Source organism: Hyla sarda, chromosome 1 (assembly GCF_029499605.1).
Source record: "Hyla sarda isolate aHylSar1 chromosome 1, aHylSar1.hap1, whole genome shotgun sequence".
Classification (NCBI taxonomy): Eukaryota; Metazoa; Chordata; class Amphibia; order Anura; family Hylidae; genus Hyla; species Hyla sarda.
In genome coordinates, this window is record NC_079189.1 from 370,966,992 (window position 1) to 370,993,013 (window position 26,022).

At 42.4% G+C, this 26,022-nt stretch overlaps 1 protein-coding gene across 4 annotated transcripts in view; it reads left to right on the plus strand.

Moving 5' to 3' along the window:
- Nucleotides 1–26,022, plus strand: part of PCSK5 (proprotein convertase subtilisin/kexin type 5) — a 459,846-nt gene that overhangs the window by 57,191 nt on the left and 376,633 nt on the right. For all 4 annotated transcript variants that reach the window (XM_056523317.1, XM_056523326.1, XM_056523339.1 and 1 more), the window contains exon 2: nt 20,738–20,842. In XM_056523317.1, the coding sequence (XP_056379292.1) occupies nt 20,738–20,842 (105 nt within the window). The remainder of the gene's footprint in view (nt 1–20,737; nt 20,843–26,022) is intronic.

Below are 26,022 nucleotides of genomic sequence, written 5' to 3' on the forward strand. Positions count from 1 at the left end.
GGGTTTCATCAATTGTAACACCACATGTTATTTACTTGGCCACTTGCAAACAGTGCAACCTACAGTATGTTGGCTGCACCATTTGGAAACTGAGGACATGCATAGCAGAACACATACGAATGGCTACCAACATCTTAGATATTACCCGTACAACTTCTGGTCTCTCCATACATATATATGATATACATGGGGGCAACACTTCTACAATCCAAGTGATGTGCATTGAACATGTTTATCAACCCTGGCGAGGTGGGGACTGGTCATGACAGGTACGTACACGTGAAGCCTTTTGGATTTTATGCCTTGACTGCCGTGTACCTAATGGGCTTAAAGGGGTACTCCACTGGACAGTGTTCCGGCTGCATTTGGAACATTTTGCTCTCCGTATATATGCTGTTTTCCTTTTGCTTTTTGGTCATATTTCTTTTTATGTTCTCCAACGTAAACATCATATTACATTCCGTTTGTGGAATCTGTCTTGTTGATGTATATATAGCTTTTAAAATCTATGCCCATGTTCATATTATTCTACTTTTGCATACTTTTTTTTTGTATTTAAGTATAATTTTAGTTGGTGTCAATGGTATTATTTCCTTCCGTGTGGGTGTTTATTTGGGTGCTTAATGTGGATTCAACATCAGCATACATTTGTTATACACATTTAATAATCTTTTTAAGCTTCTTTCACACTACCGTTGTCATACGGTAATGTGACAGCTGTTGGAGCTGCCGGGAGAATAGCAGGAAAAAAAATACTGCTTGTGCCGTCTTTTCTCCCGCTATTCCCGCTGAAAAACAGTGGCGTCCGACGGACCTCATTGACTATAATGGGGTCCATTGGGACCCGCTGTTGCCCATTGTTCCCCGTCAAAAAAAAAAAGAGAGAGCTTGGCAGCCGTTCTCGATGGGGCGCAACGGCAGTGTGAAAGAAGCCTTATATTGTTATTCTAATGCGTGAATGGAATCAATCTAGCATTTGCTATCCATTTATTTTTATTTTGTGGGAGCCATGATTATGTTTACACATGTATATTTAAATTCTTGGACTCCATAGAAGGTTGCCATTCACATATTGATGTGCAGCTTTCTTCTATCTATGGTACATTTTTCAGGCATCATTATTTTATGCAACTTATTTATGCAGCCTGTCGCCTTGCTTTGCCATATTTCATGCACTTTGCTTGTGGACGTTTGCATTGGAGGCATGTGGCGTGGAAGTTTCTGAAACTAGAGACGCAGCACCGCATAGAATGCGGGTGCTGCAGGGAGATTGCGGGGGGGGGGGTCCCTTTGGATAGGGGATAAGATGTTTTCGCCCGGAATACCCCTTTAATCCTACATGGGGTTTTGTTTATTTATTTGTTCATTTATTGTTTATATGTGCATCCACCATGAGCTACCGATAGCGCTGAGATAGAATCCAGTTTGTGTTTTTCAAATGTTAATTTATGCTGTTAAATGTTGTGGATATCTACCTTATGTATACACCTGTGCATTGGATGATTATCTGGATATACTTTGCATCCTTTCCTCATTTGACGTTGATGTAACGATACTCTGTGAGCTTTTTGTGATGTATTTCACTCACCAGCGATACATTCCGTTGATAATTCAGTCCTGTTTTTTTGTCTGCAACCTAGTATCACCTAGGGATGCCAGGTTACGGCCATTCCCTTCAGGGTCATTCTGGTTAGTCTCATTAATTTCTTTGTGAATATAAATGGGCACTTGTCCTTTGTATATTGCCATTAGCTTGAAACATGTCTGCGTTTTGTTTGTTTGCTTTCACTACATGTTGTTTTTGTCCCATATTTCAATGCATATCTAGTAAATATGGAAAATTAAGAGTTGGAGAGAGCTGGACACTTGTTGACCATGGCAAGGCCTGTTCTGAGTGAGACCTGACCTGTGAAACCGCTGTATGCTCTTGCCCACTGTGCTGCAGCTCAGTTTCTCCTTCTTTGCCATCTTCTTATAGCCTAGGCCACCTTTATGTAGAGCAATAATTCTTTTTTCAGATCCTCAGAGAGTTCTTTGCCATGAGGTGACATGTTGATCTTCCAGTGACCAGTATTATAGAGTGTGAGAGCAATAACACCAAAGTTAGAATACCTGCTCCCCATTAACACTTTGTAACACTAACAAGTCACATGACATCAGGGAGGGAAAATGGCTAATTAGGTCCAATTTGGTCACTTCTACTTAGGGGTGTACTCACTTTTGTTGCCAAGGTTTAGACATTAACCCCTTAAGGGCTCAGCGTTTTTCTGTTTTCATTTTTTCCTCATCACCTTCTAAAAATCATAACGCTTTCAATTTTGCACATAAAATTCCATATGATGGCTTATGTTTTGTGCCACCAATTCTACTTTGCAGTGACATTAGTCATTTTATCAAAAAATCCATGGCGAAACGGAAAAAAAAATAATTGTGCAACAAAATTGAAAAAATTTTTTCATTTTGTAACTTTTGGGGGCTTCCATTTCTACGCAGTGCATATTTCGGTAAAAATGACACCTTATCTTTATTCTGTAGGTCCATACAGTTAAAATGATACCCTACTTATATAGGTTTGATTTTGTCCTACTTCTGAAAAAAATCATAACTACATGCAGGAAAATTTCTATGTTTAAAATTGTTATCTTCTGACCCCTATAACTTTTTTATTTTTCTGCATACGGGCCGGTACGAGGGCTCATTTTTTGCACCATATTCTGAAGTTTTTATCGGTACCATTGATCGGACTTTTTGATCGCTTTTTATTCATTTTTTTCATTATATAAAAAGTGACCAAAAATACGCTATTTTGTACTTTGGAATTTTTTTTGCTCGTACGCCATTGACCGTGCGGTTTAATTAACAATATATTTTTATAGTTCGGACATTTACGCATGCGGCGATACCACATGTTTTTTATTGGAAAAGGGGGGTGATTCAAACTTTTATTAGGGAAGGGGTTAAATGACCTTTATTATACCCTCACTGATCTTTTACCCTGATCCCTGCAAAGCCATAGCTTTGCATGGATCAGCGTAATAGGGGTTTGATTGCTCAAGCCTGTAGCTCAGGCTTGGAGCAATCAAATGCCGATTGGACGCGATGGAGCAAGGTAAGAGGGCCTCCGCTTGCATCGTAGCTGAGTGGGACATCGCTGCGTGACCCCGTTTTAAACACCGGGACCGGGCACAGGGCATACAGGTACGCCCTGCGTCCTTGAGAGGTTAAAGGGGGTACTCCGGTGGAAAACTTTTTTTTTAAATCAACTGGTGCCAGAATATTAAACAGATTTGTAAATTACTTCTATTAAAAAATCTTAATCCTTCCAGTACTTATTAGCTGCTGAGGAAATTCTATTATTTTTGGAACACAGTGCTCACTGCTGACATCATGACCACATTACTCTCTGCTGACACCTCTGTCCATTTTAGGAACTGTCCATAGCAGCATATGTTTGCTATGGGGATTTTCTCCTACTCTGGACAGTTCTTAAAATGGACAGAGATGTCAGCAGAGAGCACTGTGCTCGTGATTCAGCAGAGAGCTCTGTGTTCCAAAAAGAAAAGAATGTCCTCTGTATTATTCAGCATCTAATAAGTACTGAAAGAATTAAGATTTTTTTAATAGAAGTAATTTACAAATCTGTTTAACTTTCTGGCACCAATTGATTTAAAAAAAAGTTTTCCACCGGAGTACCCCTTTAATGGCTTTGTATTTATTTATTTTTAGGAGAAACAACATTAAACACTGTTATACAGGCTTTGTACTCACTATTTTACATTGTTACAGAGGATTATTTCTTCAGTGTTGTCTCATGAAAAGATATAAAATATTTACTAGTGAGGGATGTAAGATAGTTACTGTACAATTAATCTGAGATAAAATAAACTTGTTATTTTTAATACTGAACTTGTTAGTTTACATAAAACTTCAATTTGGATTCCTGGAAATCCTGCTCCACCAGAACACCACTTCCACCAGAACACATGACATCCCCAATCGGGACCCACAACTTTTGCTTTCTGACAAATACACGTTTCTATAGCACAATAGGCAGAGTACAGGCTCACCAACAGAGGCCTATGAAGAAGTGTATTTCCCCACATTTTCCCTGCTCTGATCAATACTTCTGATACATTCTGATATATATATATATATATATATATATATATATATATATATATATATATGATGGTGCACACTAAACCAAAATAAGATTCAAGAGGTGGGGCCAAGGTGTCACCCACAATATCATGGAAAAGCTTTTTACACTGTAACAATGGCATCATTTGTGTATAGCAAAAAGAATGGTGCAATCCAGCTTCCTAAAACTTCAATGTTTTATTAATCCATTAAAAATAGAACAAAAAAAGTGAGGTGCAGGTTAAAAGCCAAATGAAACGCCGATGCGTTTCGGTTTAAAGAAAAACCTTATTCATAGCGATCATTTGTGTATAGACTTTCAATGATATTGGAATGTTTCCCTGTAACTTTTCCTGTCCAGCTGAAACCATGTTGGACCTGACTTTTAATTCATTGTGATTGTAGATCAATAAAGTGTTTTGTACATCTGCCCTTATTGAGCCTTGTTGCTGTCTATTCAATTTAAAACACTAGTTAAAACTTATCAAGCATCAACTCTGAAGTTTAATGTTGTAGTATAGATTGATCAAAGGCGACTAAATTCACAGTGCCCTTTTTTTATTTTTTATTTATGTGCATTTTTTGTTTAAAGTAAACCATTTTTTTTAACAAAATATAGCTTATAACCAAAAACCGTAAATGCAAAACATATTAAAATGTCCTACTCCACAAATTTTTTCAGTGGACTGGCGCATTGAAGTTATCTCCAACTTTACAAAGTTTTTAAAGTCATTTAGATACATTTTCTTGTGAGTTAGAGGGTATCTGTCATCAGTATCACCCACACTAACCTGTTTGTACAGGTTTGTAGTGCGTGTGACAATAAAAGCATACTTACGCTCCTCTCTCCATTGCTCTGGTATTTGGTAACACCCAATGTTTTGTATATGCAAATGCCAAGCTTGGTGCACAGGGATGTTCCCAAGCCCCGGGTAAGTCCTCCTCCCCTGGACTGAGCCTCCCATGCTGCAGAATGGAGCTCCTCTCTGCAGAGGCTCAGCATAGGAGAGGGGAGGGACCCTTAAGATGACGGCCAGATGTCATCATTCACCAGAGGGTTGGATACGCCCCCTTTGCACTAAGCTCCACATTTGCATTTACCGAAGACCAGACATTACAATGGTTGGAGGCACGGAGCGAGGTTAGTATGATTTTCATAATTGTAACCTGGACTGCAAACCGTACCAACAGGTTAATGCAGGCAACACTTATAACAGATTCCCATTAAAAAGTATATTAAATCATGTAAAGTTTCATAATTCCTTTGAAATTAAGGGATTTTACCTGACCTACAGCACAGTTTTTATGTGGAATTTGTGGGGGAAGTTATTTTAAACTGAAACTGAATTTGTGTACACAGTTTAAAAAAAAAATATTGTCTTGCTTGTTCCCTGTGCACCTATTTATTTTAAAGGGGTGTGGCTTAATGAAAAGGGTTGGGCAAAAGTGGGGCTAAATTGTGCAAAGAAAAATCGATAGTGTCTGAGTCACGGTTAGAAATCTGGCACAATCTTAGACTTGGCCTTAGTAAGACTTAGCAAGGGTTTTCAACCATTATGGTAGGTACTAAAAAATAAGATGTTTCATTTTTTTTTTTTTTGGAAGATGACATTATTTGGCCTCATTCACACAATTGTATTAATTGAGGTGTGGAGTAGAGATCAGTAATAATGATTTCATTGGCTGACCATATATTATTTCTGTATGCTTCTGATTTTACATGGAAAAATCCCTAAGAAAAAAAATTGTACAATGCTTCATCATATGCAGAATTAAAGAGTTATTTTCTCCATAGAATACAGTGGTACATTAAATGCTGTGGTTTCATGATACAGAGATGTAGCATGCTGTGTGCTGCCCTACAGGGTCCATGGATACAGAATTGCCATTTTACCATAGTTATCTTGCAGCTAACCAAGTGACCACATGGGCAAATGTTCTCAGTCATATTTGATCTAGTCTGCCTTGTTGGTGCTGTAAGGGGAATCTCACCATTAAGGAGCCTCCTATTTGTTGGCAAGGTGTAGTTTAGAAGGCAGTTATTACAAATGTAACTATAAGGTTAATAGTTATTTCCTTGCTGCAACCAAGGCATCCCCTTGGTCTATCTGGGGAGGCCCAGGCATCACATTTTGGTCTGTTTATGTAAGGTCTCAGTAGAAAAAGTTTGAGAAGCCCTGGTGTTTGCAAGTGATAGAAGCCATAAGATGCGTCATTGCAAATACTATCAAAGTCATAATAGTCTGAAAATACATCTACTATTCTATGGTCATTTACTTATGGCTTCTAGATCTACAACAATTGTCTGCCTCCTCTTGGGCAATGTTCATTACCATACCCATATGAACAAGCTACTAACATGTCCCCAAAAATTATTCTTCAATAAAAGTGTTGCTCAATTTGTTCTTTTCTGTGGAATCTTTTACATTACAATAAAGTGATATTGACATATGTGTTAGAAAAGTCCAAAGTATTGTACGTATAAGTTAACTGAGCTAAACCTGTGTAAATATTTTTCAGTGCTTTTTAAACGTAGCATTTCAAGTCGTGTACTATGTGCTCTTGACCTTTCAGTTGATGAAATACCTACGGCGGTTTTGCAGGCAGTTTACCTAAGTGTTCAGAAAACATGAAACAAGCCATTTTATCTCGATGTCTTTAACACATTGTATTAATCCTTTCCTTGTATAGCCTGTGTGTACGCATTTTGATTTTTGGCCCAGTGACCCCATCAACCTGATATTTCAGTACCTAGAGACTATGGGGTAAATTTATCAAAACCTGTCCAGAGGAAAAGCTTCTGAGTTGCACATACCAACCAATCAGATCGCTTCTTTCATTTTTCAGAGGCCTCTTTAAAAATGAAAGAAGCGATCTGATTGGTTGCTGTGGGCAACTCAGTGACTTTTCCTCTGGACAGGTTTTGATAAATCTCCCCCTATTTTGGTAAAAATTTAAGGATAAACATTATCCTTAAAATGAAGCCCTAGTGTTTCCAAGTAGTGAACAAAGGTCACAGAGCAAGGCAGGTATCATTCAGCTTATCTGGGGCAATTTGGCATTGCAATTTCTGATATGACGAATCTAAAGGTGGCCATATACATCAGGTTTAGGGCAGCACGGCGACTCAGTTGTTGTCTTGCACAGTAACAAAGGCCCGTTCACACTGAGTAATTCAAGAGGAATTTACTCGAGTAATTCCTCTTGAATTCTCCTCTCCAAATTAATGAACATCTCCTCTGACCATTGACTTTAATGTTTATTCTGTTGCCCTGTTCACACTGCGGAAATTCTGCTAGCGGAATTCCGACGCTGAATTCCTTTCCGCTTGAAGAAAGAACATGTTCATTCTTCAAGCAGAATCCGTGAGCAGAATTCAATAGAAGTCAATGGTAAAAAAAAATTCTGCCTGACATCTTATTCAAGCGGAATTCAAGCGAAATTCAGAAAAGTAGATTAAATAGTCTCCTCCTTCTTCATTTCCACATGGAAATTCCGCCTCAATTCCGCTTGATGGATAAAATGACAGAAGGCAACAATTTCCTGACCGAAATTATTCCTTCCTCTTGAATTCCTCAGTGTGAACGCACCCTTAGGTGGGTTTCCTTCCCCACTCCGGAAACATATTGACTTTAGTCACTTTAGTAATAACCCCATTAAAAAAAGGGACCAACCAGTGTGAATTATGACAATCTCTGCACACTGCTGCGGAATACGTTGGTGCTACATAAATAAGGAAATTCATCTTATTAATATTAGATCACTGATAGATAGACTATAGGATTAGATATATTAAGCTTCAGTGTGTTATTATTAGGGAGAATGGAACTTTAATAATGACATTTTTAAATTTAGCGTGCCCAATTTTTCCTTCCCTCAATATCTGCTGCCAAGGGAAAATCAAAAGACCTCATACATATCAGATAATTGTGTGGTCCTGCCAAAAAAAAAAAACTCTTGAAAGGTAAATTTAAAGAGGTTTTTTTTCTTGATTCTCTATTCTCAGGATAGGCTAGCACAATCTTATTGGTAGGGTGTCAAAACCCAGCAAACCCTCTTCAATTTGCTGTTTTCCAGAGCCCTGGTGCTCGCAATACACAGATGCAGAAGCTAGCTGCAGTAACCTATCATGGCAACCACACAATAGTCATAAGAGGATTGATACTGTGCCAAGTGTCCGAATCCCTTCAATCAGACATTGCTGTCCTGTCCTGAGTATAAGCCATCACCAAAAAAGACCTCCTAAGAAATTTAATGGATTAGTCTTCCACCTGCAAAATCTAGGACTGTTGCATAGGAACAGTCTGGATCACACTTCGGGGTGGCTTTTCTCTACTGTGGTGATCTGGGTGTTACTCATACTGACATCATAACTTTATGATAAAACTCTATGATTTGTTTCACACCAGTCCTTCACAGGGGGACACATAAATTCCTATCAAAGTGACTACTGATGGTTATACAGGCTTTGCTCACAGTTATGATGGAGAAGATAACAGCTCAGTCTTCCTGACTGTGTACATACGTCTCTTAAAGGGGGTTGTCACACTAATATAATTTATCACCTATCCATATATTAGGTAATAAGTGTATCTGTAACGGGACACATCAGGTGGTGGATCCTCTGGGTCTATGTGGATGATGACGTGAGCCAGGCCAGGAAGTGGAGTCTAAGGTCCGGCCAGAGCGCATGTGTTACAGTATCATTGCCGGGGTTCTGACCCCCGGGAACCCCATTGACTAAGAGAATAGCGGCACCCAAGTGCTCCTGGTGAATGGAGCGGCAGTGTTCCTGCAGGACCACTGCTCAATGGACCTAACAGAGATAGCCAAGCTGAGGGGTATTTTTAGCTCATGAAGGAACAGCTATGTCTCTGACTGGTTCTCCCACAGTAAAAATTTAGCAACAGAAAACTTTAGCGCAGATTACCTTTTGTTCTTCATCTGAGAAGTACTCATGATGGAAGTGTGCCATTGTCATTGTCACAATAGACACAATACATAAAGATAGGTGTAGCATCTCTCTAGTGATAATTGGATTGAAGGCGTCTTTTTTGGCATTAACTTGCAGGAATTACTATTTCGACTGAAGGCCAGGTTTATCCGCCATGTCCCTCAACTGATCATACATCACCAGCGATGCTGAAGCTCATTACGGAAAAAAGTGAATGTCTGTATAAAGAGCTGGAGGAATTATTACTGTCATGCTTGACTGGGAATAGTGGGAATACAGTGATAATCGTTTTTTTTTACTAAAAGGAACATAATTCATACAAAAAAAAAAAAAAATGAAAAAAAGAAAACCCAAAAGGTTGGAAAAAAATTAAAGAATAAAGCTGTAGTGAAAGGCTGTTTTTGTGGGTCAGTATGGGAAAGGATTCCCTTCCATATGCTTGTAAAAAAAACAACCATAAAAACATAAAATAAGGCTGATATTTTAGCTTTAGAATTTTGTTTATAGATTATAGCTGGGTCAGGCACAAGTCAGTGTAATATGTAACTTGTTTATGTTTATACTATGACAGGTATATACTGCCACATGTACTACATTTTACTTATGTCCATTGTAAACTATTATTAGTGGCCTCTGCTTAACAACGCTCCGTATATTCTTGCTACATTATACTACATATAACAAATGTATACCTGGTCCCTCTGGTGACGTCACAGACCATTTATATCAGTGGTCTCAAACTGTAGCCCTCCAGATGTTGCAAAACCTCAACTCCCAGCATGCCCGCACAGACATCGGCTGTCCGGGCATGCTGGGAGTTGAAGTTTTGCAACATCTGGAGTAGGGATTGACCGATATCGATTTTTTAGGGCCGATACTGATAATCTGTGACCTTTCAGGCCGATAGCGGATAATTTATACCGATATTCCGGTATAAATTATCGGCTATTACCCCCCCCCCCCCCCCCCCGCAGAAGCCGCTGCAGATCAATGATTTAAAGCGGGTGCTTTAAATCAATGAACTGCAGCAGCTTTTGCGGGGCCAGAGACTGCCGCTGCTGCCCGCTTCTCTCCCTCTGCCTGTCCTGGTGTCCTCCCTAGTCCAACCACCGCTGCCCCTTTTCCTCCTCCATCCCCGGTTTTATAATTAACTGTTCCCACGGTCCGCGCTACTTCTGGCTCTGGCTCTCATCAGGCCCCAGAGCGAACATGGCTACAGGTCTGATGACTGCCAATCACGGGGCCGGAGTATCGTGACGTCACGGCTCTGCCCCATGTGACGCCACACTCCGCCCCCACAATGTAAGTCTATGGCAGGGGGCGAGACAGATGTCTTGCCCCTGCCATAGACTTGCATTGAGGGGGCGGAGCGTGACATCACATGGGGGCGGAGCTGTGACGTCACGATCACCGGCCACGTCATCAGACCCGGAGCGGATGTTTGCTCCGGGGCCTGGTGAGAGCGGGGTGCTGCGTGCGAGATCGTGGGGGTCCCCAGCGGTGGGACCCCGCACGATCAGGCAACTTATCCCCTATCCTTTAGATAGGGGATAAGTTGTCAGCACGGTAGTACCCCTTTAAAAAAAAATAGCTGCATTCATTTTCTGGAGGCCATGCCTCTTAATAAAAATTGACGCAAATGGTGCAAATTAGACAAAATCCTTGTTTCTGAGCATAATGGGAGAGATTTATCAACACCTTGTGCAGAGGAACAGTGGAGCAGTTGCCCATAGCAACCAATCTTTTAATTTAAAAAAAGAGCAATACATATCTACTTCTAATGTACAGTATATCTAATTCTAGAGCAATGTATATCTACTATTGAAAATCTATAATCCATTCAGAGATAGTCGTAGTATTAATGGCTCAAAGATGGAAACGCATCTGGGTCAGTAGGGAATAGGAACATTTGTATGTACCAGTTGGCTGATGTAGACCTGTTTACGTAGGTCGAATGGTGGATTAACATGGAGACCAGCCTTATCCTTCTGTTCTTTTTTACACCATTTTTTCTTTCTTTTTCTTTCTCTTTTTATTGCTTTCCATTATTGATTGGTAGACCTGTCTTTGATTTTTGCTATAAGAAAAGACGGCCCCCACAATGCTTGGTATTGAACCGACCAGATTGATCGTATTCATCTTTTCTTTTGATAAAATGGTGCCAGTGTGAACAGAGCCTTACAGTTCACACAGGGCCAGCAATAATAAGTTTATGTTTCCCTTCATCTATGTTGTTGGAGGGGGCTTACCTCACCAACTTGACTATAAAATGAACAAGGGGTTATTTCAGGATACAATTTAGGATTAATAGGTGAAAATGAGCTGATATTCCTAAATACTGTATGCAAGTTGAAACTTATTAGGATACAGGCTGTGTAAGTGTATGGAAGAATGCAGGTTTGTGAATAATGTGGAATGTTTGCGTGTGCCCTTAGGCACTGTTACGCCGAGCGCTCCGGGTCCCCGTTCCTCCCCGGAGCGCTCGCCTCATCCCCGTTGCTGCAGCGCCCCGGTCAGATCCACTGACCGGGTGCGCTGCGGTCCCGCCTCCTGCCGGGGTGCGATTCGCGATGCGGGTGGCGCCCGCTCGCGATGCGCACCCCGGTCCCCGTACCTGACTCGCTCTCCGTCGGTCCTGTCCCGGCGCGCGCGGCCCCGCTCCCTAGGGCGCGCGCGCGCCGGGTCTCTGCAATTTAAAGGGCCAGTGCACCAATGTTGGTGCCTGGCCCAATCTTCCAATTACCTATTAGTGTGATCACCTGTGCACTTCCCTATATTACCTCACTTCCCCTGCACTCCCTTGCCGGATCTTGTTGCCTCAGTGCCTAGTGAAAGCGTTCCCTTGTCTGTTCCTAGCCCGTGTTCCTGACCTCCTGCCGTTGCCCCTGACTACGATCCTTGCTGCCTGCCTCGACCTTCTGCTACGTCCGACCTTGCTTCTGCCTACTCCCTTGTACCTCGCCTTTCTTCAGCATCTTCAGCAGCCAGAGAGGTGAGCCGTTGCTAGTGGTTACGACCTGGTCACTACCGCCGCAGCAAGACCATCCCGCTTTGCGGCGGGCTCTGGTGAAAACCAGTAGTGTCTTAGAACCGGTCCACTAGCACGGCCCTCGCTATCCCTCTCTGGCACAGAGGATCCACTACCTGCCAGCCGGCATCGTGACAGTAGATCCGGCCATGGATCCCGCTGAAGTTCCTCTGCCAGTTGTCGCTGACCTCCCTACGCTGGTCGCCCAGCAGTCGCAACAGATAGCGCAACGAGATCAACAGCTGGCATACTTGACCTCCGAGGCACTGCGTATTCAGTCACAGATACAGCAGCTGCAGCCGCAGATACAGCAACAGCTACAGCTGCAACTACCTTCTCCGCCGCCGGCTCCTGCAACTCCTCCGCAGCAACCGGCCGTTCCTAACCCCTGCTTGTCCCTGCCGGACAAATTTGGCGGAAAGATCGCCCAACGAGATCAACAGCTGGCATACTTGATCTCCGAGACACAGCGTCTTCACTCACAGTTACAGCAGCTGCTGCCGCAGATACAGCAACTTCAGTCACAGCAGCTGCTGCCGCAGATACAGCAACTTCAGTCACAGCTACAGCTGCAACAACCATCTCCTCCGCCGGCTCCTGCAACTCCTCCGCAGCAACCAGCCGTTCCTAACCCTTGCTTGTCCCTGCCGGACAAGTTTGATGGGGACCGCAATGATTCTGCCACAGCCACAGTCCAGTCCTTCTTCGCTGAGGTCCGTGGTGTCTTCGAGGAGCCTGCCCGAGCTTCTTCTGCCGAGATTGCCCTGCTGAACCTGGAACAGGGTGTTTCTTCCATTGGCGAGTACGCCATTCAGTTCCGTGCTCTTGCTTACGAGTTGTCCTGGAATAGTGAGGTTCTCTGCGCGACCTTTAAAAAAGGCCTATCCAGCAACATTAAAGATGTTCTGGCCGCACGAGAGACTCCTGCTGACCTACATGAACTCATTCATCTTGCCACTCGCATTGACATGCGTTCTTCCGGATGGCGTCTGGAGCTCCGCCTGGATATGGACTTTGTTCGCACGAAGCGTTTTTTCTCCCCGGCTCCTCTCTCCTCTGGTCCTCTGCAATCCGTTCCTGTGCTTCCCGCCGCGGAGGCTATGCAAGTTGACCGGTCTCGCTTGACACCTCAAGAGAGGACACGACGCCGCATGGAGAATCTTTGCCTGTACTATGCCAGTACCGAACACTTCCTGAAGGATTGTCCTATCCGTCCTCCCCGCCTGGAAAGACGTACGCTGACTCCGCACAAAGGTGACACAGTTCTTGATGTCAACTCTGCTTCTCCACGCCTCACTGTGTCTGTGCGGATATCTGCCTATACCTTCTCCTTCTCTACTATGGTCCCCTTGGATTCCGGATCTGCAGGAAAATTTTTTTTGGCCTCTCTTATCAACAGGTTCTACGTCCCTGTGACCAGTCTCGCCAGACCCCTCTACATCTATTGTATTAACAATAAAAGATTGGACGGTCTCATGCGTTTCCGCACAGAACCCCTCCTAATGTGCATCGGACCTCTTCACGGAAAAATTGACTTTTTTTTCCTCAGGTTCTTTGGCCCCAAGAAGAGGGGGAGACCCAAGGGGGGGGGTACTGTTACGCCGAGCGCTCCGGGTCCCCGTTCCTCCCCGGAGCGCTCGCCTCATCCCCGTTGCTGCAGCGCCCCGGTCAGATCCACTGACCGGGTGCGCTGCGGTCCCGCCTCCTGCCGGGGTGCGATTCGCGATGCGGGTGGCGCCCGCTCGCGATGCGCACCCCGGTCCCCGTACCTGACTCGCTCTCCGTCGGTCCTGTCCCGGCGCGCGCGGCCCCGCTCCCTAGGGCGCGCGCGCGCCGGGTCTCTGCAATTTAAAGGGCCAGTGCACCAATGTTGGTGCCTGGCCCAATCTTCCAATTACCTATTAGTGTGATCACCTGTGCACTTCCCTATATTACCTCACTTCCCCTGCACTCCCTTGCCGGATCTTGTTGCCTCAGTGCCTAGTGAAAGCGTTCCCTTGTCTGTTCCTAGCCCGTGTTCCTGACCTCCTGCCGTTGCCCCTGACTACGATCCTTGCTGCCTGCCTCGACCTTCTGCTACGTCCGACCTTGCTTCTGCCTACTCCCTTGTACCTCGCCTTTCTTCAGCATCTTCAGCAGCCAGAGAGGTGAGCCGTTGCTAGTGGTTACGACCTGGTCACTACCGCCGCAGCAAGACCATCCCGCTTTGCGGCGGGCTCTGGTGAAAACCAGTAGTGTCTTAGAACCGGTCCACTAGCACGGCCCTCGCTATCCCTCTCTGGCACAGAGGATCCACTACCTGCCAGCCGGCATCGTGACAGGCACTTTGTACAGAATTAGTTATAATGTCAGCTACTGTATATTACCCCTGATAATATAACATAATCACTGCATTTTCTATAAGATTCTCTACTGTATGCACAGAAGCAGTGGGACGTATGCCAGCCCACATCTCCGTTTCAGACAGTTTTTACCACAATAGGTTTGGCAGGTTTTCCTCTACAACCTTGAAATAGCTGTTTTGTCTATTTTTTAAGAATGATACATGTTTGCTGCAGCGTCATATGGGAAAGCCGAGCTGCTGACGGCAATATGGCCATGAACTGCACCAGAACCCATCTAGCACAATGAAGTGTTCTAGAAAATAATAATAATAATAATAATAATTTCACATACAGCTTAGCTTTATGAATAGAGACGATTTCTGAGGCTGCTACATGGGGCAGTCTCACATGCACCTGACTTGATCAAGAGGTATGCACCTCTTCATAATTCCAATGCAGTCCTGCACTTGGGGGTTTACTTTTAGACCAGCGAAACTGCCGGTCTTGGTAAATCCCCCTCTCAGTTTTTTTTGGACTGATCAAAGGTCCTTTTTAAAGCATTTTTTTGCTCTGTTTTTTCCTTTAGTTGATCCAATCTGACAGCTGATGCCTAAAGTGATACCTGCATACTTCCCATTTTGTTTTAATTGAGTCCATATTGTCTTTACAGAACCCAAACACATAGCTTGATGAAGCCTTACTAACATTTTAGTAAGGTTTTTTCTATCAATTTGCATTCTAGGGAAATAAATGAGATCTGTAAAAAGATTTCATCCATAAGAGGTCCTCTTGCTGTCTTCTTCTGAGTCAAAGGCATCTTTGGACTTCCTCAGCCACCTATAGATACGCCATTGATTTTATTAGACCATAACCATAACAGCTTATTCTAGCAACCTGACAAATATAATATAATCTGCCATTTTTAACAGTCTGCAAGTTTTTGCACATCAAGCAAAAGTGCAAATAAGCTAGTCAATATTCAAAAATCTCCCAGCCGCTGGCAATGAATGTTCATGACTCATCAGACTTCTAAAAACATGTCACTCTTAAAAAAGAATCTTATTATTTAGAGTCATACATAGTTGCACAGCTAAAACAAAATTACAGACAGAAATTCGACATCCTAAAGACAATTTCCAGAAGGCATCCCCCATTGGGTTTAAATCTCATGTACTGATTTGTAGAAATTATGAGATGTCTATTGAAGATTAAAGCACAAATTGCATGAAAATGCCCCCCTACGCAACATACATTCTTATGTCCAATATGAGATAACAGGAAAATAAAGCCTAAATGATGGCTACCATTTCTACTGACCATGTGATACCTGAGGATTGGGATTACGTTATGAGTGAGGAATTACTAACAAGATGCAGGGCAGCCATGTATATGACATATAACAATATAGGGCAGTTTTATATTGGAACATCAGTTCTATTTAGCAGCAAAATTTAATAACATAAAAATATAAGCATCCTCACTAACTATATACATACAGTGCCTTGAAAAAGTATTCACCCCCTTTACTTTTTTTTGTATTTTGGTACATTACAGCCTTAAATTCAATGTTTTGTTAATCTGAATTTTATGTGATGGAACAGAACACAATAGTCTAAGTTGGTGAAGTGAAATGAGAAAAATATATAAATAAAACTATTGTTTAGAAATAGAAAACAGAAAATTGGCATGTGCGTATGTATTTAGCCCCTTTGTTAGGAAGCCCATAAAATGCTCTGGTGCAACCAAATACCTTCAGAAGTCACATAATTAGGGAAATGATGTCCACCTGTGTGCAATCTAAGTGTCACATGATCTGTCATTACATATACACACCTGTGTGCAATCTCAGTGTCACATGATCTGTCATTACATATACACACCTCTTTTGAAAGGCCACAGAGGCTGCAACACCTAAGCAAAGGCATCAGTAACCAAACACTGTCATGAGGACCAAGGAACTCTCCAAACAAGTAAGGGACAATGTTGTTGAGAAGTACAGCTCAGGGTTAGGTTATAAAAAATATCCAAATATTTGATGATCCCCAGGAGCACCATCAAACCTATCATAACCAAATGGAAAGAACATGGCACAACAGCAAACCTGCCAAGAGACGGCCGCCCACCAAAACTCACGGACCGGGCAAGGAGGGCATTAATCAGAGAGGCAGCACAGAGACCTAAGGTAACCCTGGAGGAGCTGCAGAGTTCCACAGCAGAGGCTGGAGTATCTATACATAGGACGACAATAAGCCATACGCTCCATAGAGTTGGGCTTTATGGCAGAGTGGCCAGAAGAAAGCCATTACTTTCAGGTAAAAACAAAAAGGCACGTTGTGGGTTTGTGAAAAGGCATGTGGGAGACTCCCAAAATGTATGGGGGAAGGTGTTCTGGTCTGATGAGACCAAAGTTGAACTTTTCAGCCATCAAAGAAAACACTATGTCTGGCCCAAATCCAACACCTCACATCACCCAAAGAGCACCATCAGTGAAACATGGTTGTGGCAGCATCATGCTGGGGGATGTTTTTCGGCAGCCGGGACTGGGAAACTGGTCAGAGTTTAGGGAAAGATGGATAGTGCTAAATACAGGGATATTCTTGAGCAAAACCTGTACCACTCTGTGCATGATTTGAGGCTGGGACGGAGGTTCACCTTCCAGCAGGATAATGACCCCAAACACAGTGCTAAAGCAACACTTTAGTGGTTTAAGGGAAACATGTTGATGTAAATGTGTTGGAATGGCCTAATCAAAGCCTATATCTCAATCCAATAGAAAATCTGTGGTCAGACTTAAAGATTGCTGTTCACAAGAGCAAACCATCCAACTTAAAGGAGCTGGAGCAGTTTTACAAGGAGGAATGGGCAAAAATCCATGTTAATTCCAAGTTGTGAGGCACCAAAATACAAAAAAACTCAAGGGGGTGAATACTTTTGCAAGGCACTATAGTAATAACATCACCCCCAACTAATATACACATGCTACAATATAAATTAAAATAAGTATCAGACCTTGGTTAATATTATTTGAGGCCTAGATCTTACAGACACTTTAAGCATATACCTACTTTTCACCAGCAGATCATGACAGAAAATAAAATGTATTTGAAACTTATGGCAAATGAAAATTATTGTCCTTTCTATCAAAGTGACATGATCTCCAACTATATGTAAACTTTTATTTTGTGTAGAAAATATTGTAGTGCGGTGTCTTGTGCAGACATCGTGTTCCTGGCGTAGGCTGGATCATGTGCATTCTGAATAACTCTTCAGAATGGCAATAAACCAGTGACACATCAAACTGGAGATAAAGATGACAAATATGTACAAAAGCTTTATTATTTTCCTTGACTTTATTGAAGTTGACAGTGGATAACAAATTGGTTGGCTGATTACTACATTTCCGTCATATATTTCTCCCTTCCTATTGGTCAAAGAGAAATATGCTGAAAGATGACAATATATAAGTCACTCAAGTGCAGTCTGTTCTATAAGACCAGGGGCTTTATTATCTTTATAACCAACTAAGACTTTACTTAAAATTTGGTATTTAGTTTTTCAGTATTACTGTATAAACAGTAAGGTTTTACCCTTTTTTTTAAGTTTTTACTGTAATCTTGAATTAAATAGTATGAAAAAAATACATTAAAACCAGTGTTTCATTGATATTGACAACTGCTTTGCCTCAATATCAGCTTGAGTGTTCCCAAAAAAGTGACAGCCCACCATCAGCCCACCAGTGACATTGCTCCATAAAACGGGTAATTCCACACACCTAATGCAGGCAATACATTTTTTATCCCTTTTAGACAAGTATTTCACTTTTCTCCTCCTCTTGTCCATTACTGGCATGTGGGTCAACCTTCGTGCCACTCCCAGAAGTGCATTGTGGTTAGGATCTCAAAGCTGGAGCTTCAGTCTCTTGTCTCCTTTTTTCAAGTTGGATAAAAATAGACCCTCCACATGATTGCTTAGAGCCGTTAGACCATGTCAGAGACCTACCTTGTGGTTAGTGATAAGCTCTAATGAAAAACCTTCCTTCCACACTGGTCAAAAGAATAGAATGGAACTACATATGCTCTGCTTCTCCTCTGACAAGAAGAGAATAAACATAGGCAGTACTACACTGCTCAAAAAAAAATAAAAAAATCCTACTCTTCATATACAATTTGAAAGTGTTAATGATGGGTATTGACTTTCCCATTGGGACAGATGGTTTCATCCATTTATTAAGAAACAAGTAGCCTTACTTATATTATCATCTTAGTGCCCGTCACAATCAATGTATCCTCATAACAGGGGCAGTCACCCTCTGCCCATAATAGTGACAATGCCACACATACAAAAACAATGAAGACCACTGTATCTCAACAATGATAGCTGCAGTGCCTCAACCAATTTTCACAACCAATGCACCCTCATAGTAGTGACAACCACAATGCCCTGATAAGTAATACAGTCCTCTCATTTCAGTCATAGTGCTTCCATAGAAGCCACATTTCCCTCTCAGGAGTTACAAATCTCCGTGCAGTACTGAATGGATGTAGAAATGAGTTTTACTGATGTCCTGCATAGTATATGCTTTAGTATCCAGGGTATCTGTAAATCCTCTCAGATGGCTGTGCTGTGATAGTTTTGCAGACCATTGTAGAAACCAATGAACCATTATAAATATACTCTTGTAAATATTTCAAACCCTGTTCCTTTCTGTATGTGCAGCAGCTAGCAAAGAAGTTCCATACTTTTTCAGCTCCTTGCTGTGGCCGTTGCAAGGAGCTGAAAAAGTAAACAATGCAGCAATATAAGTATACTCAACTTGTCATAAGGACTCTCCACTCAAATTGCCCTCTTTGACCTTTCATAATTTGATTTTTTTTTATCTAGTGTTTTTTTTGTTAAGAAAAAAATATAAACCTTTTCTATGTTTATGATCCATTGCTGGTTTTGTTTATTGTAATCTCTCCTCCCTCTCCCTGTAGCAGGTCATCAGCAGCATCAGGTCACTGCTAATAGTTGTGTAGAGGAGGACGGCACCAGGATATAGTGTGTCGTGCTCGTGGATCATATAAATCCAATTGCAGAAAAAGAAATCCCGGCACCAATGGCTTAAAGGATTTATTTGTAAAATAGCATATTACATACACGTTACAAGACACGTTTCAGCTATTATAGCCGAAACGCGTCTTGTAATGTGTATGTAATATGCTATATATATTACAAATAAATCCTTTATTTGCATCTAAGCCGTTGGTGCAGGGATTTCTTCTTCTTCCATCAGTTGACTGCTAAGACCATGGCTGCTTTTGTGATGACACTCCTTCATTTCTGTGCTGCTACTGTTCCTTTCCTCAGTCATCACTAACCCTCTTCTCCTATCACATGCTATCTATTGTAGTGTACTGGGTAAATCATCCCCCAGCACAAGGCTAGTCTGTTAAGCACTTTCTCCAGTACTATGTTATATCAGAGAAGAGTATGTGCTGTCCTTGAATTGGTCCGAGAAGTAAGGGAAAGGAGGTTTAGTTGTAAGTCCTGCTGCCAAACAGGAAAGGTTGGTCTCGCCCCCTGAAATGAAGAGAAAATAAATATCTATGCACCATGGAGGGGGCTCTGAGGGGCTCATTTACTGCAGTAAGGGCATTAAAATAACCCTTTCCCCACTCAGAAGGGTTAATTGAATGAAACTTTGCTGGTTTTTAAAAATCTTTTGAAACAACAGGTATCCTTTTAGTAACAGATATTACATTTAGTAAAACATTAAACAAGTACAAGAACTTTTGTAAACAAAGCCTTTATATTGTCTTAAGAGTTTCCAGTGTTGCAAATCCAGTTGATATAATTCTGCAGCTAGTTTCAGCACTTTAGCTGAACAATCCCAATAAAGAATGATTGCCCATGATAAACTACATTTCCCATTGCAAACTAAAGAGAATGCTTTTTAATGGTGCCAGTCATTTGGCACATATTTGTTTTAATGCAGTTTGTTATGTGTCAGTGTGGACGTGCATTGATATAAAACGCTGCATATAAATTAAACATTAAAAGGTAGACACAGGCCGCCTTAGATGCTCAATTATAATGGTTGGTTATGCAGTTAGTGCCTGAAGGACACCCACATCCATTTCATATCACATGTCCTTCTTTTGAAAGATGATCATTGGGCTCAAGTAACATTCTAGCACAGCGGGAGCTTGCATAATTTATACATTTATATTATGTGCAGAAAAATACAAACAGAAACATTTTTCTCAATATAACACTTAACATTACTGCTGGTTTGTTTTTCTGTTGCAGATTGGGTCACTCCAGGATTATTACCACTTTTATCACAGTAAAACTATAAAGAGGTCGGTCTTATCTAGCCAAGGAACGCACAACTTCATCTCAATGGAACCAAAGGTAAGCAGATCCCCATTGTGCCTACAGCCAAAGGTTTTGAATTATTAATTTGTAATGTCACACCAGAAAAAGATGCTCACCAGCCATTTGAGCACTATGGAACTGATACATCACCTCCTTCAGTCCCTGTCAAAAGCCAGACAAAGGGAATGTGCAATGAATGTTTGCTTACTTTAGGAGATATTGTAACCTTGGTTCAAATAAACAGGAAAAGAACTTGTGTTTTAATATAAAGTAGTATAAGGGAAGAATATATCCCAACAAAACAAAGCCTTTTTCATGTCTGTGTGCAAGATAGTAGAATACTATGGCGACAAGCTGCCCAGTCGTATGACGTGAGCAATGACATAGCAGTGGAAAAAAAATACATGCATATGTGTGTCATTTACGGTCACTGTAAAAAGAATGTCTTAGGCTATGTTCACAGGGTGTATTTACAGGTGAACTTTTTTGTCAAATGTCTAAAGTTATGAGTCCAAAATAATACGCTTTGTCTTAGTCTATTTAACTGTTTGTTTGGGCACACAGTGTCCAAAAAGCCAATGTAAAATCAGTGACATGCTACATTTTTGTGAGCAAAATATTTTAATATGTGGTGAAAACAACTTATCCCCTATCCACAGAATAGGGGATAAGTGTCTGATTGTGGGGGGTCTGAACTCTGGGACCCCGGTGATCTCCTGCACAGGGCCACGGCTCTCCCATGCAGGAGGCATGTCAGCCGCAGCATGCCGTTGTGTCCGACACGCCCCGTCCAAGTACCTCTATGGGAGAAGCAGGGAGGCAGGGTTCGTGCCTCCCCGCCTCTCCCATAGAGCTGTATGGGGAGGTGGCATGGAGGGAGCGTACCATCGACCTCAGAAACGTTGACTCTACATGCATTAGCCGGTGCACAGTGCGGCAATGCTGGGGCCCCCGTTTGGGAGATCGCGGGGGTCTCAGCGGTCGGACCCACCATGATCAAACACTTATCCCTCTCCTGTGTAGTTGTTTTCGCTGCAGATGTCCTTTAAATCAATTTAAATAATGACTTGCCCCTCCCAAATAATGTTTAAAGGAGCAGAAGGTATCAGCTCAACAAAATCACCTAAAATACCCTTATAATTTAAAGCCATAGATCAAAAGTAGCATAAGGGAAAAATATGGGTGGAAATAAAAATGCGGTCGCAAAATTAGGACCACAAAAATATGCCCTCTCTGAGAGACCGGAAGAAGCATTAGCAAAACAGTCTGTTGTCTCCACTCCCTCTTCACTACACTACTCTCCCGCTGTATGCACCGCTAGATGAGCTGTGAAAATGCGTCTTGATATAAAGATGGATGTACAGCAAAAGCTTAATAAAGCATGAAGATCGTAAAATGGGTGAGTGCATTGCGCTTATTCATTCTACTTAATTTGTAAAAAAAAAAAAAAAAAAACAGTGCTTGCCGGAGTGCCATAGCCCCTTCAAACAGCTGCTTGACAGGGGTGCCAAGCGATATTGATCATGGATAACCCCTTTTTAGGGTAAAGAAACCAATTTTAAGCAATAGTAATGCCATTATGGCCTCACTGCAGACATTATTACTCATTGGTTTACTAAAAATTGAAAAAATCACCTAGTGTCTGTTCCCTTACCACTCATCATCTGACATGCCCGCTTGCTACATTAAATATAAAGTGATCTGATGCCACCTACTGCCACTTCCTCATATTGCCACTGGAGGGAAGCGGTAGTCTGGAAGTCATGACTGCTGCCAAAAACATTGGTAGGAACATAACAACTGTGTGGTCACTTGACTAAGCCAAAGGCAAAAAATGTAGACTTTACATGGTCATCAAATATTCTGCAAATATCCATGAACAAGTACAGGTATATCAAAGTTTTCTATAGGGTTCTAAGTCACTGACATGAGGATGAGCCTAAATAGGATGAGCCTAATGATAATGCTGCTCTAAATGAGCTCTACATATACATACATTTACATATATGGATGTGGAAGAATATATGTACATCTTTACTAAATATCTGTTTGCAAATATATGTGCAGTATGAATGCAGAGATAAAGGCAGAGATAAATGAAGAGAGATAAGGTAAAAGAGAATATAATTCAAAAAGCATACAAATTAACTTGATTTCGTAATTGACAAAATGTTTTCTCTCGTATGGTTTGGCCTGGATGGAGCATATTCATGTCATCTATATTAATAAAACTAACTCATGTGCCTTGTCACCAATAAAACCTCACCTGCTGCTCAGTTCTGCCGCGGTACCACTCTGCATGAATGAAACAGTGAAGATAAATTGAATACAAATTCAATCTGGACAGAAATCCATGGATTTATAGTATTTACCCTAGATTCCAAATTTCATGGATGACATAGCTTACAATGAATTCTGTGAGCTGTAATATCAATTTTCAGAATAGTGTAAGGTTTAGTACGTGAACAAGTTCTGATTGGATCAAGAGATTTATAAATACTCATGCAACAGAATGAGCTGAATTTTATTCATATTTTATGTGTTATTTTTTATGTTATTACTTTTCTTTGTGGATTTGTTTGAATTGTGTTTATTATATACCTAGCAAACAGTAAACTCAGTAAACAATTAGAGTGTATAGGCCAAATGCTCGTTCTGATTCCACTTTAAAGGAAAACTGTCAGTCAGTTCACCCACACTAAACCCAATACACTGGGTTATAGTGTGGGTGAACAGAAGTCCATACATGGGTCACTTACTTTTTGTTAGGTTTTCTTCCTGCCGATTTGTCATCCGCTAAAGTTCCATAATTTTGGCCTTCATTTGCACTCTGAAGGCAGGTCCCTGCCGGTAGCCTTGCTTTGGGTTCCGCATATTCATTTTCCCTCTGAGCGGTGTGCTCTGTCTGCAGAGTGCATGCACTGAAGATTTTACCCAGCTCTTGCGTCCTGATGATGTGAGAGCTGTGCGTCGGGAGAGCACTCTGCACAGTGTAACTGCGCATGCGAGGTGCCCTCGCTACACCCGGAAGTACCTCTTTCTGAAGTCTCGCTACTCCTGACTTCTGGGTGTAGCGAGGGACCGGAGCATGCGCAGTTACACTGTGCAGAGCGCTCTCCCGACGCACAGCTCGGGTCATTAGGACACGAGAGCTGGGTAAGATCTTTAGTGCATGCACTCTGCAGACAGAGCGCTGCCCTCCAGGGGAAAATGAATATGCGAACAAGGGGGCAGGGTAAGGCCTCTTCCTCTGGAACCCAAAGCAAGGCTGCCGGCGGGGGACCTACCTTCAGAGCGCAAATGAAGGCCAAAATTACGGAACTTTAGCAGACGAGAATTTGGCAGCAAGAAAACCTAAAAAAGTAAGTGACCCGTGTATGGACTCCTGTTCCCCCACACTATAACCCAGTGCATTGGGTTTAGTGTGGGTGAACTGGCTGACAGTTTTCCTTTAAACATTCAAGCATTATCAAGTGTGCGAGGGGGGGGGGGATAAGCCATACCCAAAAGAAAAATTATTGTGCATGTAAAAATCCAACATGCCTGATACGTCTTTTCCTCAACATTTCCCTTACACTTTTTAGGTCAATATAGGCAAATTGTTTGATTATTTCTATAGATTGAATTAAAATGAGCATTTCTAGTTGTTAAAATTTTTTTTTTAAGAATTACATATTGTCATGATCTGGACTGGTATGCAATGAGGACACTGGAGGTGGATCCTAATGGGTTACTGGTTTTCACCAGAGCCCGCTGCAAAGCGGGATGGACTTGCAGCGGCAGGTAACCCCCAGGTCGTTCCACCCGATAGCGACTCAACCCCACTGACAGCTGAGACAGGCGCGGTACACAGGGACAAGGCAAGAGCAAGGTCGGACGTAGCAGAAAGTCAGGGCAGGCAGCAAAGGGTCGTAGTCAGGGGCAACGGCAAGGGTCTGGATACACAGGCTTGGGAAACACAAAACGCTTTCTCAGGGCACTAAGGCAACAAGATCCGGCGAGGACAGGAAGGGGAAGTGGGTTTTTATAGGAATGGGAAGTGATTACAACTGATTGGGCCAGGCACCAATTAGTGGTGCACTGGCCCTTTAAATTTCAGAGAGCCGGCGCGCGCGTGCCCTAGAGAGCGGGGCCGCGTGCGCCGGGACGTGACAGCCGGGGAACGGGACAGGTGAGTGGATTGCTACGCGGATCGCATCCCCGCCAGCAGAGACAATGCAGCGCTCCCGATCAGCGGGTCTGACCGGGGGGCTGCAGGCGGGAGAATGCCGCGAGCGCTCCAGGGAGGAGCAGGGACCCGGAGCGCTCGGCGTAACACATATCTTAGGCTAAGTTCACATGTTAGTTTGGAGCTCTGTCTTGGAGCTCTGCTTGCAGAATTGGGAATTGGTACGTCAGTTTTTTCCCCTCATTCCCATTCAAAGTCAGTGGGACCTCTTGGTGTCCGTTGTACATTGGACCGTCCAGTAGAGCTGTGCGGTATACCGAATACCAGTGTGTTTTTTCTTTACAATATTAATTTTTTGCATACCGCAATACCGTTTTCATAGCAACCAACTCCAATGCGTGATGGCGTAGAGAAATGTCCGGCTGCACAGCATCTCTGGGAAGTGTAGTCCGAGCCGCACTGCACTGACTGTGAGGAGCTGGGAGGGGACTACAACTTCCAGCGGGCACTTGACTTCTGAGCAGAACTGTGGAGACATGGAGGAGAGTTACCAGGTGGCTTGACCAAGACCACTGGTAACATGGTGACCACCTGACACTATACTGAGGACACCTCCCCCCCCCCGTTAAATACTGTGAAACCGCCATGCTATCGAAAAATACTGTGATATACATTTTTGATCATACCGCCCAGCACTACCGTCCAGCTTAGATTTTTGTCTCTGAGCTCCTTAATAGAACTCATCCTTACCATGTCTCTATAGCTGCTTTTTTACCAACTGCTCCTGCCATTGAAATAACTGTAATATTAAGCTTGACATACACAATGTGGCTGATCAGGGGTCTGTGGGTTATTTGTACAACATGCCAGGCTAAACTGGTAGAATATTGTGAGATCTAAAGGAAAAATAACAGTGAGCTTGCACAAATTAGCGAATGATTGTCCTAATTCTGCCAATCATGCCATACACTTACTTTTGTTGCAGAACACAGCCCAAAAATTCAACATGACCAGTCAATTTTTCGACAGATATTTAGTCTGCTATTGG